This window comes from Eulemur rufifrons, chromosome 28, assembly GCF_041146395.1.
Source record: "Eulemur rufifrons isolate Redbay chromosome 28, OSU_ERuf_1, whole genome shotgun sequence".
Classification (NCBI taxonomy): domain Eukaryota; kingdom Metazoa; phylum Chordata; class Mammalia; order Primates; family Lemuridae; genus Eulemur; species Eulemur rufifrons.
This window is the reverse complement of record NC_091010.1, coordinates 49105591-49120417: the sequence shown is the minus strand read 5'-3', so window position 1 is coordinate 49120417 and position 14827 is coordinate 49105591. Positions and strand designations below refer to the sequence as shown.

The 14827-nt window shown below is 58.5% G+C and overlaps 1 protein-coding gene across 2 annotated transcripts; it reads right to left on the bottom strand.

Annotated features, from left to right (window-relative positions):
• Nucleotides 1-530: 530 nt before the first annotated feature.
• TRIM8 (tripartite motif containing 8) lies at nt 531-14602 on the bottom strand. Of its 2 annotated transcripts, XM_069461065.1 has the most exons (6): nt 13008-14602; nt 4140-4235; nt 3575-3808; nt 2726-2757; nt 2477-2592; nt 534-2137 (listed from the first exon to the last, which is right to left on the bottom strand). In XM_069461065.1, the coding sequence occupies exons 1-6, from the start codon at nt 13575-13577 to the stop codon at nt 1530-1532; spliced, it is 1656 nt and encodes a 551-aa protein (XP_069317166.1). In that variant the 5' UTR covers nt 13578-14602; the 3' UTR covers nt 534-1529. The 2 variants fall into 2 exon arrangements, with proteins under 2 accessions (XP_069317168.1, XP_069317166.1); XM_069461067.1 differs by lacking the exon at nt 4140-4235 and having other exon boundaries at nt 531-2137.
• Between the last annotated feature and the right edge of the window lie 225 nt (nt 14603-14827).

Genomic DNA, 14827 nt, shown 5'->3' with positions numbered 1-14827 from the left:
GAGGTGGGGGTGGGTAGTCTTTTTCATACTGCTACCCCACCTCCACCCCTCTCGGGGCCAAAGCCTCAGGTCACCAAAGGAAGTATGGTGCTTAGTGGCCCCCACTCCCTATGGGGGCCAAGGCCCAGCTAGATTAAGTTCCAAGAGGACAGTCTGTTCTGCCTGTGTGCCTGCAGCCCTGCACGGCGCCTGGCTGCTATCATGTGCTCAATAAATATTTGTGGCCTGAAAGAGGTAAACTCGGCAAGACTCATAGAAAGGTGTTTTGCCTTTGTCTGTCCCAGCAAAGAGCACGTTGGCAGAACCTCAAAGAGATGCCAGGGCCTGGGTAGCAGGGGGCTGGGCCCTAGAGGCCCTCAACAAGTATTTGCAAATGAACTCAAGGCCAAGAGTGGATGTAGTCAGTGCCCGGCCAGCTGACACTCACAGGCCTGGAGCTGGAGGCCCAGGAGGGCGGAACAGAGGCAAGGAGGGCAGGGGCTTTTTTCCTTAGAGGGCCCTTCCTCACACCAGTGCCTGAAGACTCTGGGCCTCAGGGTGCTGGGGTAAGAGCAAGGCAGGGAGAGGGACTGAGCCATCATGTTTATTAGGTTGGATTTCGGTGTGTGCTCTAGACAGATTACAGAATAAATACCTGCGCCTTGATAACAGGAAGTCCACGATTCATACAAAGTGCTCACTACAGGAAGTGGCTGTGTCAAAATCCAGGCAAGGACACAACTCAGGGCAGCCCCTCCTCCCTGCTGACCTCAACAAGGGCTGTGCTATTGTTTTTTACTCTATTATTTCTTTTATTTCTCTTTATTATTATTAATATTATTATTATTTGCTTTTGCTGTGGTCACTATCATTGGTAAAGTTCCTTTTCCCCTTTCCTGGACATGGGGTTCCTGTCTTTAAAAGATTCCACTCTGAGGCTGAAGGTGCCAAAAGCTGCTTGAGAAGTGGCCTTGAACTCCATCTGGGAAGATGGTGAGGAGAAGGAAGCAGGAGAAATCATTCTTGGTTTAAAAAAATTAAAAAAACAAAAACAAAAGTCCCACAATCTATAGGTCATTCCTTATTTGACCAGTGATCAAACTGCCCAAAAGAAAAACAAGAGGAGAAACAGGCAGGTGGGCACAGGCCTTCCTCCTGGGTGAGGTGAGAAGGGCTGCCCCCCCCCCCCCAGAGCTTTAGGGGAAGCTGAGGCTCCTTCCAGCCATGGGGACGTCGGGGAAGGAGTAGAAGAAAAAGGAGAGACAGAGAGAGAGCTCAGCGCCCGAGACAGACACTTTCCCAACTCCAGGGCCACCTGCGGCCCCAGCCTAGGCCAGCTCCCACTGTCACCTCCATGTCCAGGAGATACATAATAAAAAAAAAAAAATCAAAAACAAAGCCAAAACCAAAACAAAATCCAAAAGGAAAAGACCTGGGGAAATGGAAGGAGAAGAGGGAGGAAGGTAGAAGGGCAGGTCTCTGGATGCATAATCCCCGAGCCACCGGGGGCTGGCGGGGAGGTTCCCCAGCACCCCACCGCCCGCGTGGCGTTAGCTCGTCACGTAGTGCTTGGTGGACGGCTGCCCGTACACCCTGTAGAAATCCTGGTGGCCAGGCTGCTGGGAGGCGTCGAGCCAGTCTCTGACTGCCAGGCCGGGAAGGGACTGGGGGACGGAGGGTGTAGGCGGGAGCGGGTGGGAGTACTCCTGCGAGGGCACTGTCCAGGGGAAGTGGCCGGAGCGGGGATAGGGCTGGTGGCCACCATGGTTGGCCACGGAAGAACAGTAGCAGTTGTCCACAGAACAGACGAGAATCTTGCGGCCGCCATACTGGGGGAGCATGGGCTGCTGGGCGGCAGAGCCATTGGGATACTGCGACGGGGGGAACACAGGGCTTGAGTGCACTGGTTGGGCGCCGCCCGGCAGGGCCACCAAGTGCTGCGTGGAGCTGCAGGGCCCCAGGGGCTGCCCAGACTGGCCCTCGCCGCTGGCTGTGCCCGCCGCCCCGTACTGGCCGCCCACAGGGCCCGACGACGTCTCTAGGAAACTGGCCTCAGGGAAGGCCGTTGAGTGCTTGCGCTTTTCCGCCCCAGAGCTGCTCACGCCACAAGGGTACAGGGGGACGCTCTGCAGGAAGGGCACCGGCGTGCTGAAGGGGCCTGCGGAGAGTTTGGAGCAAAAGTCGCCAAAGTTCGCACCCCGAACAACCCAGGCCTCCTCCTCCCTACATCTACAGAACCAAGCATGTTACATCTCAGGTAATGCCCACTTCTCCATCAGGAGGTAGAGACATTATTAGTCCCATTTCCCAGCTCAAGAAGGCTGAGGCTCAGGGAGGCAACGTCACTTGCCCAAAGTCCCACAGCTAGAAGTGGCAAAGCCAGGACGTAAGGAAAGCTCTACCTAAGTAGACCGCACTGCCTCTCAGATGGAAGGCTCTGGCATTTACCCCTGCCCAAAGGGCTCTCTCTCCCTTCGATGGAAGACCCCACCCTCACCTTCTAGCATCTTCCGCAGCTGCTTCTCCTTCTTGGCCACCTCGTTCAGGAAGAGCTTGGAGTTCAGGTGGCCGATCTTAGGGGGAGAAAGGCTGCTACCCGTGCAGGTCTGGGTCCTGGGGGCAGTGGACGGGGCGTCTGCTGTGAGGAGGTATCACCGGTGAGCCCGCCCTACCTCCCCTCCGTGGGCCTGGCCCTCCCTGCCCACCCCAGATGTGTTCCCCTGAGGGCTGGGGGCCATCTGCTCACCTGTCCATCAGGATTTTCACAGACTTGGTGTTCTGTGGGGAAAGAAAAGGGACAGTCAGTAGAAAAAGCAGCATGGGAAAGAGGAAGACAGAAGCTACCCTCCCCCTCTCCCCAGGCAGCGCTGACCCTCTCATTCTGGCCAGAGTGTGGCCGCAGGCGGGGGTCGCCAGTTTTGGAAGACAAGACTAGCTAACATTTCCTGAACACTTGCTGTGCAATCTACACTATTGTAAGTGCTTTCCATGCATCCATACACAATCATTTTATCCACACGGATCCCCTAGGAGGGCTCCCCAGGCCTGTAACCTTTTAGCTGAAGTCTTTGGGGCCAGATGTGTTTTGGAATTTGGAAATTTTGGATTTTGGAAGGAAAATATGGTGCCTGTACCATATAGTACATAGCATCCCCAGCAAGCCACCACAGTCCAATACAGCAACATTTCTGCAGCAAAATGTTTGAATTTTCAAATCAAGTGACATAAATAAAGACCAAATTACCCAACATCAGTTCAGGTCAACTTTTGCTGTTAAGAAATGAGTTGCTGAAATTTTTTTCTGTTAACTTTCAGAGATTTTTTCAAAGTTGGAATTGTGGACAAGGTAGTAGACCTGTATTACCAACTCTATTTTGTAGGTGAGGAACAAGGCACAGGCTGCATCTAGGACCTGCCCAAGGTCACGGAGCTTGTAAGAGCCCACGGGTGTATCTGAACCCATGCAGACTGGCTCCAAAGACAAGGGCATGTGCACACACTGGTGGGGGAGATCGGCTGGGGGAGCAGAGGACTGCAGACTCCAATTTTGGAACGGCGCTCTGGGTCCCACCATCCTGGCCTGAGCTCAGCCCACCTTCATGAAGCTGACGTCCTCCGTCTTGTCAAAGAGCAGCTGCAGGGAGCCGAGCAGCTTCTTGGCCTCCTGCATGCGCTCCCCGAGGTGCAGCGCCTGCGCCGCGTTCTCGCTGCAGAACTTGGCCTGGGCCTTGTCCAGGACCTCCACCGTCTGTCGCAGGTCCTCGTCCAGCAGCTGGTGCAGCTTCTCATACTGCAGCCGAACTTCCTCCTTCAGCTGGCTCACTTTCTCCTGCAGGGACGGGGCAAGAGTGGGCAGGCAGGTGAGCACTGGGGACTCTGGCTCCCGCCCCTACCTGTGTCACATCCTGTGAGACCCGAAGTGCCCAGGCTGCCTCAGGCTCCCGAGGGAAAGGTCTGACCTGCCAGCTCCCCACTAGTAACACAGGGCACTGTGCCAGCCACCCCTGGCACCAGTGGGGGCTCATCCACGGATAGCTCATTGAATGACTGACAGGGATTCTGACAGTCATTTTACCACACAGTAAATCGTTAGGAGGAAACTCGCTGGAGGCCCCGCACCAAGCCGCCCCCACCCATACCACGGGCGTGGGCTCAGCTACCTCCACCAGGCGCTTGTCCGACTCGAGTTTATACAGCTGGTCCTCGATGTCCTGCTCTCGCTCCTCCAGCCGGTCCTGCTGCTTCATCAGCATCTTCTGCAGGGACAGTTGGGGGAGGAGGTGTCAGAGGGGCTGAAGCTCCAACCCTCCCCAAGGATGGGTGGGCACCAGCTTTCCCTCCATACAATAGACTCATCCTGCAGATCCTTGGACCTAGATGGCCTGAAATCCCTGCCACCAGCCCCTTCTGGCCCCCACGCAATCCCAGAGGGCTGCTGAGAGCTGTCTGGCCAGCCTGTTCCCAGCAAGGGGAAGCCTGGAATAGCTCCCCACACATACTTACACCATGAGCTTTCTGAGGGCAGGGTTGGGCCAGCCTCCGTTCTAAACACTTTTCCTGTACAGACTTATCCAATCAGCCCAGTAATGCTATGAGGGAAGTACTATTATTACCCTTATTTCACAGAAAAGGAGACTGAGGCCTTGAGAGGTTAAGTAATTTGTCCAAAGCCACACAGCTAGTAAATGGCAGAGCTTGGCTACAAACTCAGTGACCTGGCAGCAGGGTCCGTTCTGATCCAGGCCGTGCTGCCTCCCTCTGTGGAGCAGCCTCACAGGCAGAGAGTCAAATCATCTTCCCAGGCCACACAGGCCCTCCAGCCCAGTCCAGAGATCTCACCTCATACTTATATACAGTATGGCCTCCCAGCCTCTCCATCCCTCTTGTCCTCCTCCCTCGCAGACATACTCTGCAAACAGAGTGTCTCCCCTGCTCAAGAACCTTCGACGACTCCCTCCTGTCAAATGCTTTAACATGGCAATGAAGGCTCTTTTACACCCTGACTCTTTCAGCAAAGTGGGCTGGTGTCCTGTCCTCATCACTCTGCATATGTAAACACCCTGCACTCTGTGTCTGTTTTTCTGTAGCCCACAGAGACCCTCCCTCCCCTTGTCTACTCTTCAAGGCCCAACTTAAGTCCCCTCTCCTCTAGGAAACTTCCCATGACTCCTGCTCTGAGTCTGTACAGGTCTCTCCCTGTCCTGGCCTCAGGGTAGGGCTGTCGCATTCTGCCCTCCCTCTATAGCTGGGCTGTCCAATATGGTAGCCATTAGTCACGTTTGGCCATTTAAATTCAAGTTAATTAAAAATAAATTAAATTAAACAGAAGTTCTTCCATTGCACCAGCCTTAACTCAAGTGCTCAATAGCTATACATAGCTAGTATCAGACACTACAACTCCGAAACATTATCATCATTGTACAGGTTCTTGCACTATTCTAGAGTCTTCAAATTTTCTCATAAACTGTGGTCTGATCTCCCTACAAAACTCAAGGCCTCTTAGAACAGGACTTTGCTGCTTTCTCTACCTCTCTTCAAAGCCAGGCCACACGAAGGCCTGAGCACCCACTAGAAGCATAATGTATTTACCGAGTAAATCCATGGGTTCTACACACAAAGTAAGATTTGCAAAACAGCTCTGTGTAACCGCACACACTCACAGTGAGTGTCCACTCAGCAAAGAAGGGTTCTCTTTCTTCCTCTGTGGGGACCCCATAACCCCCACTCTCAGCCACATTTAGCTGGCTTCTTAAATACAAGCTGCCACTAATCCCTTCCTTGCTCTCCCAACCCATCTTCCATATGGGGAAACCAAGGCACGCAAGAGACCTCAGCCAGACTCTGTTTTGTGTTGGTGGCTACCCTGGAAACAAAGAACCAGGACCCTGGGGACAGGAGGTGGGGGGTAAGGCTCTTTCATGTAAGCTGGGGAAGCCTGGGGCACCCCCTCCCACGCAACCTGGCCTGACCTTTCAATGACCCCCGACAGGAGCTCCATGAAGCAGACCCAGGAGACCCTGTCCTGTCCCCAGTAGCACCTCATTCTTCCAGCAGGTTCCCCAGCTCAAGGGTCAGAGTGTGACAATAAACACAGCTTGGGTGGGGGGCAGGAACAGAGAGCCCCACAGTATTGCCCACTCACAGGCGCGCACGCGCGCGCGTACACACACACACACACACACACACTCTCATACATCGTCACCCGAGCTCTGGGCCCGCCTCATGCTCAGTCACTGTCGCACTGCACCGAGCTGGACATGTACCTGCACCCAGCCCCTCGCAGTGAAGGCTGGACCTCCTGGGGGCCCCAGACAATGGAGAGAGGCCGGGCACAAAGGCAGGGTGATCAGGATACTCCTTCAGAAACACTAGGCCTGCTCATATCCCTGGGACAACTACCCTCAAATTCTTGCCTGCTGGCCGTCCCATGCCCACACTCAGGATGACGCCCCCCCAGGTGTACCTCACAGTCCGGGCCACTCCTGCCAGCTCAGCACCTGGGACACCTGAAAGCCCAGGCCCACTCGCCCCACACATCTCGCACCACGGGCTCCCTGCCCAGCTGCTTCTCCGTGACCAGACCCATCAGTATCAGGTTAGGGGCCTGCCTGGCCGAGTCCCAGAGGAGGGGCAGGACAGAGACAGCCCCAGGTTCCCAGCCCACTCTCCCAGAGGACAGGAGTGGGGCTGTTCCATGCCTACCCTGAAGGCCAGTGGGGCCCCTTTACCCCCACTGCCACTGAGACCCCCTCCCCAGGGATTCATGGCTGCCGACCCCTCAAGGCAGAGGAGAGGGAGGCCCTTCCTGAGCAGCCTGGGGGATGGGGCTCAGCCCCTTCCCTCTTCTTCTAGGCTTTCCTGAGAGTCTGCCCGGCAGCACTTCTACCCTGGGGGCCTGCCATGCCTTCCCTTATCACCAGGGTTCCAGGCCCTGGTTTCTGTCTGTCCTAGGGTCCCTCTCTTTCTGGGAGGAGCCCAGCCCAGGCCTAGCAAAAGCAGTGGCCACAGGCCCTAGGGGTGGACGGGTTCCATTTCCCTTCTCCGGCCTCAGAGGGCTCCCGTTTGCTGCAAGGGCTGGGGTGAGGGCGGGAAGGGGAAGGAAGCTGGCCAGGGGTGCCAGTGGGAGGGCTGGGAGAGGAGCCCATGCTGGCCAGCTCACCCTTGCAGGGCTGCTCTCCCTTGGGGCCAGGTCCTGCCACGGACAATGCCTGGGAGAAGCAGGGCTTGCTGCCATCTCAAGCACTGGGAAGTTGGGAGCAAAGAGGAGAGTACCCACCTGCTGCCCCTTCATGACATCCACGCAGTCCCACCAAATGGCCAGGCAGGCTGCCGCAATGCTGACAGACGGGAGCAGAGGAAGCAGGGCCTGGCCCACCCCACCACGGACAGCCTCCTTCCCACCCCAGCCCCCACCTGCCCCTGGGAAGGAGGGCAGGCCCTCATTCAAGAGCCGAGGCCTAGTTGCCAATCTGGGGAAAACCCACAGCTGAGGTAGGACCGGGTTTCCCAGCTTGATTCGAGCGAGGACTCTCAGTGTAGGGGAGAAGGGTGGGGGACACTTTACACACTGCCCTCAGCCCACAGGGGGTCACCTGGACTGTGGCAAACTTCATGTGTAGGGAACAGAGCAGAGCGGGGACTAGAAGTGCTTGAGGGACCAGGCCTCTGGGGACACATGGGATCTAGGGCCACTCAGCAGCCACTGCCCCGTCCCTTAGGGCCGAAGGCCTTCCAGGTCAGCTCTGGGCTGGTGAGGGCAAAGCATCAAGACTCGGGAGCACTCCACGCCCATCCCTCCAGGCCCCGGGGCACCTGGGACCCATAAGCCCTGCATTTCCGCCCGGGAAAGGGAAAGCCTCACGTCCTGATGGAGCCTGGCTGGCCAGGCCCAGCAGGCATTTCTGATATCAGAGCAGACTGGGCAGACAGGTGAGGCCTGGGGATTCTGGGCTATATAAAAGTTAATAAATAATAATAAAACCCTCAAGTCAACCATGAAGAGAAAACAAGGTCAGGAGGAAACAGGGCCCCAGGGTCTGGGGCCGAGGCAGGCCCTAGGTGTTAAGACCAGGCAGGGCTGGCTCCACAGCCCCTGTGGTGGTGGCAGGGGCAGGGCTGGGGGGAAGGAAGAGGGGGCTGGGCTGCTGGGGCACCCCTTCCTGTGCAGGTCTCTGCCCAGGTGACTCCCATGCCAGCCCCAGCTCTGGCTCCGGCCCCTCCTCAGAGCTGCCTCATGCTACTTCCTCCCCAGGGGCCAAGCCCTCCCTTCAATCCCCCACCCAAGCCCGGTCCTCCTCTCTCCACGGGCCCACAGCACTGTCCCCTTCTCTCAGAAAAGCTTCTGCCTGCCCTAACCCGCCTTCCGTGCCTCAGCCCCTGCCTCGGGTTACCATGTGAACCCCCAGGCTAGGAAAACCACAGACCCGGAGAGCAGGGGCTACAGGGCAGGAGCCAGGGCAAGGAGAGAGGCAGGCCTCGGAGGCAGGCCCCGGCAGACCCCAGAGAGGGTTTCCCAGCTGCAGAGTGGAATTAGCTTTTGCCATGCAGAGAGCAACGCTCTGGGGCAGCAGAACAAAGAGGCGAGAGAGAAAGCCCCCCTTTGTCTGGGTCTGAATGCCAGGCCAGCCAGGAAGGCAGGCGTTCCCAGAGCCCGGGATGAGGCCAGCCAGGCCCGCGTGCTCGGCCAGGGCAGGGTCCCCGGCCAGGTCCCTCTGCCCACCCAGACTGCCCCCAACACAGCAGCGCAGGGGGTCCCTGCTGCCAATACCTGCCACAGCCAACAAGCTCACCCCAAGGTGAGTCCCATCTTTCCTTCCCTTCCCCAACACCCCCACCAGGGGGGAAAGTCACATGCCCCCTGGCAGACTCACAGCCACCACACAACGATCACCTGAGCAGGCAGGCACTCACACACCAGCACAGTCACGCTGGGCACAGTCAACTTCAACTCACAGGTACACAGCAAGTGTGGCATGGGACACCGTCCCACTCTCACAAACATGCACATGCACACGTCTTCCCGACCCACAGCCATGCACAAGACAACTACGGAATTCAGTCAGTCCCATCACACCTGAGAGATTCCCAAGTGAGACACAAAAAATTAGTCACATTTGATATATATAACCCATTCGTGCTAGCTACACATGCGTGTGTTCAAGTGTCCGTGTGCGTGCGCGCGCACACACACACACACCTGCAGGCAGACATGGATGTGCAGCCACCCAGAGCTGCAGGCGGCAGAGTAATCAATAGGGCGTGCATGACAGGTGCCCAGCTGTGTCAGCGGATCCTGGGGTGGAAGCGGGTGGCCCAGCCTCTGCCTGAGGCTCCTCTCGGGGCCCAGTGAGGAAGCCATGCCAGGCCCCCTTCCAGGAAGACACAGGCTGGTCTAGGAAGGGGCAGCGACATGACCCTCACACCACACACACACACACACACACACACACCTCCTCACCCCATTTAAGACCCCAGGAGTCTGGTCTACTGAGGGGAGGGGAGTGGTGGGGTCTGCACTGCCAGAGTCAGGCTGTAGCCTCAGCCCCAGTGAGCCAGGACAGCCCTTACTCCTGCAGCAGCCCACCCAGACACAGACACATGGGGCAGAGACCCAGGAGTCCCTCCAGGGTCCCAAGTGCACCCCTTCTAGCCACAGGAAATGTGAGCAGGGTACCCTCACCCCCAAGCAACTGCAAACCACAAACTGGCCCAGGCAGTGGGATCCCTTCCCCAGAGAACACCTCTTCTCAACTCTGAACCTCTGAGAATGCCAGAAACAGGGTCCTGGCAACATTTCCAGCCTTGGTCTGGGGTCCAAGGGATGACACAGAAATACAACTATGACTGCACAAACTCAAGCAGACACCTGCACAGCCCCTCACACACATAATCAGGCCTCCTCTCAGCTCTTCTTTCAATGCCGAAGGAGGGCACGACATAAGGGTGCTCCCAGCTCCTACCAGTTCCCCCAGGGGCTGAAAGGGGGTCTGACCTTCAGGGCTGCCCGGCTTGAGCCCACCTGGATATCCCAATCTTGGCTGTCCCCTCAGCCCCATGGGAGAACACTTTTAGGGTCTAAGCATATCCCAGAGAGTAGTCTCTGGGGACCACCAGTGGGCATCCAGGCCTCGGGGCAATGTGGCCAACACACTGGCTTCCCAAGGGCAGAGCAGGGCACTGACTCTGACAGTCCTCTTCTGGTCCCCCAGGCTGAAAGCTTCCCCTCCTGCTGGGCCCCTGCTCTAGGACATCACCCATGTGCTCTGCGCTTGCAGGCAAGTGAGGGTGGGGCCACCAGGGAGGGGTAAACCAGGGTTTTCTATGTCCACTTCCATGTCAGCAGCCCCCACTCCCACCCTACCCCCAAGCAGAAAAGGAAGCACAGGAAGCAGAGCCCAGATTTTACCTAGATTTTAATTAGGGCCTATGCCAGGTCTCTCTTATATCCTGGAAGATTCTGCTGCCTTCATCCAGGGCACCAGCAAAGGCCCTTTAAGACAGACCCTCTCCAGCCTTGGTCAAGGAAAAGGCCCCTCCCCCTATATGGCCTACAGAAAGGAAAGCGTTCCTCCATTCAGGTTGCCCATGCCTCCCTCCCAAACCACCACCCAGGGCAGGTGGGTGGGGCCGCTACTCCTCCACATTCAGTAAGTCAAACTCACACTTGAGTGACACTGGGCTATTGAAGTGATTCCAACTCCAGTGCCCTGGGGCACCAGAAAGAATCTGGGGGCCTGTGGTGGGGGAGCCTGGAGGAGGATGAGACTCTGGCTGCCGCTGCAGGGCACAGATGCTGAACGCACAGAATTGCACATCTGGCTCTGATGCAACCCGCTACTTCTGAGCCTGCCCACACCCGACACAAGAACACACACACACACACACACACACCGCCACCATGGAGCTGTTAACAAAGTTCAGTGCCTGCTTCCATCCGGTCCACATTTCTGGAGATCAGGGGCCTGCTGGTGGGGAGCCCTGGGTATACTCTGCATACATATGCCACCAGACACCCCCTCCTCCAACTACACAGGCAAGAGACAGGTGCAGCTGAGGGCAAAGCAGACAGTCTCAAAGACACTCCAAAATACAGACGCGCACCTAAAGATACCCTCCTACACCAAGTCAGGTGCGATACGTTTTCTCCCCCCACCCCAATTAAAGACATATCCAGCACCTAGACGCGGCTAGGAGCAGCACCGTGGTGGTGGGTGCGGGCACGCATCCGCCTATCACCCAGGTTGCTGTCCCCTCCTCTGTTCCTTTCTGCCACATCTCCTTTCCCCTCCTCTCACTTTCCACTGCCAATCCCAGGACAGAGAACTGGACAGCCCTCCTTTCTCCTGCCTCTGCACTTTTCCCAGCCTCCTCCTCCAGCCCTTCCATCTTTATTAATAGCAGCAGCTTCCAATACTGGGGAAAGTGTGGGCTGTGCCTGCCCTGAGCTGGGGGTGGAGGACACAGGGGCTCATCCGTCATCCGCTTCCCAGACCTTTTCCAATAAGTGGGGAGGGGAGGCAGTGGCTCCTCTCTCCGTCCTCCACACTTCCTTTAAGAAACCAGAGGCTTATTCTGGCACAAAAAACCCAAGGCTAGCCCATCCGATTGGAAACTAATTAGACAGCAAATTTTATCTGTTGTCCTCGCCCTCAGCCCGTGGTGGTCCTCCTGCCTTTTGTTGGTTGTATGTGTATGTTTTTTAATTGCTAAACAGTGACTCATTCTGACTGGTCCCCCACACAGGAAACAGCCCCATCTCCAATCTTGCCCTGCTCAGAGCTTCCTCATACCCAAGCTCCCCACTGGCCTCAACTAGCCTCCAGGGGCCTCCACCCATAAACACTCCCAGTCCGACCAAAGCCCAACCTAACCTCGCCCGCCCGCCCCCATGATATCACACCCAGGCCCCAAGCTGGGGCTTCTGAGATGGCTCAGCCGGTCTCTGGCCAACCCCTTCCTTCTGGTATGACTCAACCCTGAAAGCCAGGGGACTGGGGAAGGACTGAGGAAGAGCCCCCTGCCCCCCACTGAAGGGGACGGAAGCATTGCCTCAGTCCAGCTCTAAAACCAGGCCCAGAGGCCTGAGGGGGAAGGAGGGTTTGACATTGGCCGTGGCAGCAGGGTGTATACAATGGGAGGGGATGCGGTTCCGTAATCACCCAGCCGGCAGCCCAGGGGAGCCAGCTGCCTGAAACCAGATTTCAAGGCGGCTCAACCTTAAACCCACAGGATTCTTTTTCAGTCTTCCACTTCCCCTCCCCAAATGTGGGAGGGCTGTGAGAGAGGGCTGGGCTGTGAGAAGAGGGCTCAGGGTGATGAAGACACATACTTTAGGGTTTGTTCATGCAGGCGCCATGCAACACACACAGGCACATAGCAATTCTCAAACACGGAGGACAGGCTACCAGGAACAATCTGAATAGCTGAGACACTGTCCAGTGACTCCGCTGGCTGTCCAGGCCTTGTTCAGATAGATACCCGGAGTTCTGCTCTCCCTCCGGAAGCAACCCCCAACCCCCAATGTGTTTCCAATAGAGCTTAAAACTAACATGGCTGCTTTTGTTTACTTCCTCATTGGTATGCCAGCATCATGGATCATGTCAGCCACAGCAGCGGCACAGGACACTCATTACATAAACAGCAGCTGGAGAAGCAGGACCGGGGTCACTGCCTTGGTGACTTCCCGTAGGGCCTACAGAAACTACGCTGGGGGAGGGAGCTGCGCAAAACAGAAAAGCAACACCTAAACTCTGCCCCTGACAGTCCCACGCCCCAATTCCATAAAGAACTCACAAGATGGACCCTGTGAGCGCAGGTGCGGAAATGTATCAAGTAGCGATCGGGACCCTTCTTCTCAGGACCTTGCCCCCAAACTTTCAGAGAAGAGTTTGGAAAAGGGCCACTGACCTGATGTTTCAAGTCAGCCTGCTGGGATGGGTGGTCCCCAGGCAAGAGGGAAGAAGAGAGAGACAGAGAAAGAGAGAGAAAGAGAGAGAGAAAGCGAAAAAGAAAGAGAGAAGAGTACTTGCCCGGATCTCATTCCTCCGAATCTCCACGTCGCACACCGAGTGTCCCTGATGCGCGCCGCTGTAGTAGCAGCAGTACTGGCACACGGCCACCTGCTCGGCCTCGCAGTGGTAGAGGCGGTAGGCGTTGTGCTGCGGGCAGCTCCAGGCCCGCACGTCGTCCGCCTCCACCAGGAGGTGCCCGCGGGCGGTGGAGGGCTGCTGCAGGTGCGTCTGCACGTGGGACTGGCAGCAGGGCGCCTCGCAGCGCAGGCAGACCTTCTGCGCGGGCAGCGGGGGGCCGCGGCGGCAGAACACGCAGTGCAGCGCCGCCGGCGGCTTCTCCACGTGCAAGGCGTTGAACTTCTCCACGATGTTGGTGAGCTTCAGGTTCTTCTCCAGGCCCGGCTTCTGGTTGTAGGCCTGGTTGCACTCCGGGCAGCGCACCAGGCCGCTGTCTTTGGCCCACGCCTCGCCGATGCAGCCCCGGCAGAAGTTGTGTTTGCAGGGCAGCTGCACCGGCTCCACGAAGACGTGCAGGCAGATGGGGCAGATGAGCTCCTCCTCGAAACAGTTTTTCCAATTCTCCGCCATGGCGGCTGCGGGCAGGGGGCCCGGACGGGCCTCCCCAACTCCCCAGCACTGGGGGTCCGTCCGGAGCAGCTGTAGGCCCAGCGAGCCCCGAGCTCCGGCCCCAGCCGGCCCCGACAGTCGCACAGTCAGCAGCGCCTTCCGCGTGCCCGCCCCCCAGAGGAGGGAGCCTCGGTCCTCACGCCGCGCGCGCAGCCGGCTGCGTCTCCTCCTCCTCCCGAGCGCCTAGCGGGAGGCGGCGGACTGCGCCAGGGCCGCGGCACCAGCCCTGGAGGGGAGCGCCGGGGTCCAAATTCCATATAAGAGGCCGCCTCCCGGTCGGCGCGGCTAGGGCAGCGGCGGCCCGCCGCCAGCGCTCGGCCCCGCGGCTGACATTGGGGCGCGCCCCACGGCGGACAGAGCCTGGGAGCCGCACACTTCCTCTAGCGACGACGGCGGTGGCGACGGCGGCTCCTTCCCGGAACGTCGGCGCCGCGCCTCCCTCGCCTGGGCCGGGGATTGAGGTCCAAGGGCCTGGGGAAGCGAGTGCGGCCGCGGCGAGGGTTGCTAGATCCGGACGGGGCGTTAGAGGCGAGCCGGCGGTCCCCGGGCCGTGGCGCCGGCGTCGCCCGGCTAGCTGGCCGGGCGCGGGCTGCGGGGCGCAAGCGGGCCGACTCCGGGGCGCTGCGTGCGCGCAGGGGCAGTCATTCAGATGAAATTCCAGTCCCCGGCCAGAGACACCAGCCCGCCTCTGCCTTCCTCCTCCCTTCACAAATAGAAACGGAAGGGGGAGGGAGAGAAGTGGAAAAAAAAGGCAACCAGCAAGGGAGGGAGGGAGAAGCCCCGGCGGTGCTCCGGCCTGACCCCCTCGTTGCTACTTCTGCGCTCCCCCGAGGCCCGGCGCCCCAGCCACGGAGAGACCCCGCTCTCCGTCTCCGCGCTGGGCGGGCGCCTCGGCTCAGCCGAGGAAAACAAGGATTGATCAAACTAGAAAGGAATTTTTCTCAACTGCTAATGAACAGGAGGCTCGGCTCCCGGCCCTCCCCTCCCCCCGGCCCTCCCCTTCCCCCCCCGGCCCCCTCCCCCCCCCACTTTCTTTTCTTCTCGGCCTCTGCTCCGGCCTGGAAGGCTCGGGGCTGCGGTCGGAGCCAGCCTGCGGCGGCGGGGCCGGGCCAAGCCGCCTCCCTCAGCGCCCAGCCATCTTGGGCTCCTGGCGGCGGCGGCGGCGGCCGGGGGTCCGGGCGCGCAAGCTTGAGGGTCCTGCAGCGTCCTTT

Coding starts and splice junctions, on each gene's coding strand:
- TRIM8 (XM_069461065.1), bottom strand. CDS start 13,577: ATGGCGGAGAATTGGAAAAACTGTTTCGAGGAGGAGCTCATCTGCCCC. Junction 4,236..13,007: donor TTCGGAGGAATGAGATCCGG/GCAAGTACTCTT, acceptor CTGTCCCTGCAG/AAGATGCTGATGAAGCAGCA. Junction 2,593..2,725: donor GTGAAAATCCTGATGGACAG/GTGAGCAGATGG, acceptor CACTGCCCCCAG/GACCCAGACCTGCACGGGTA.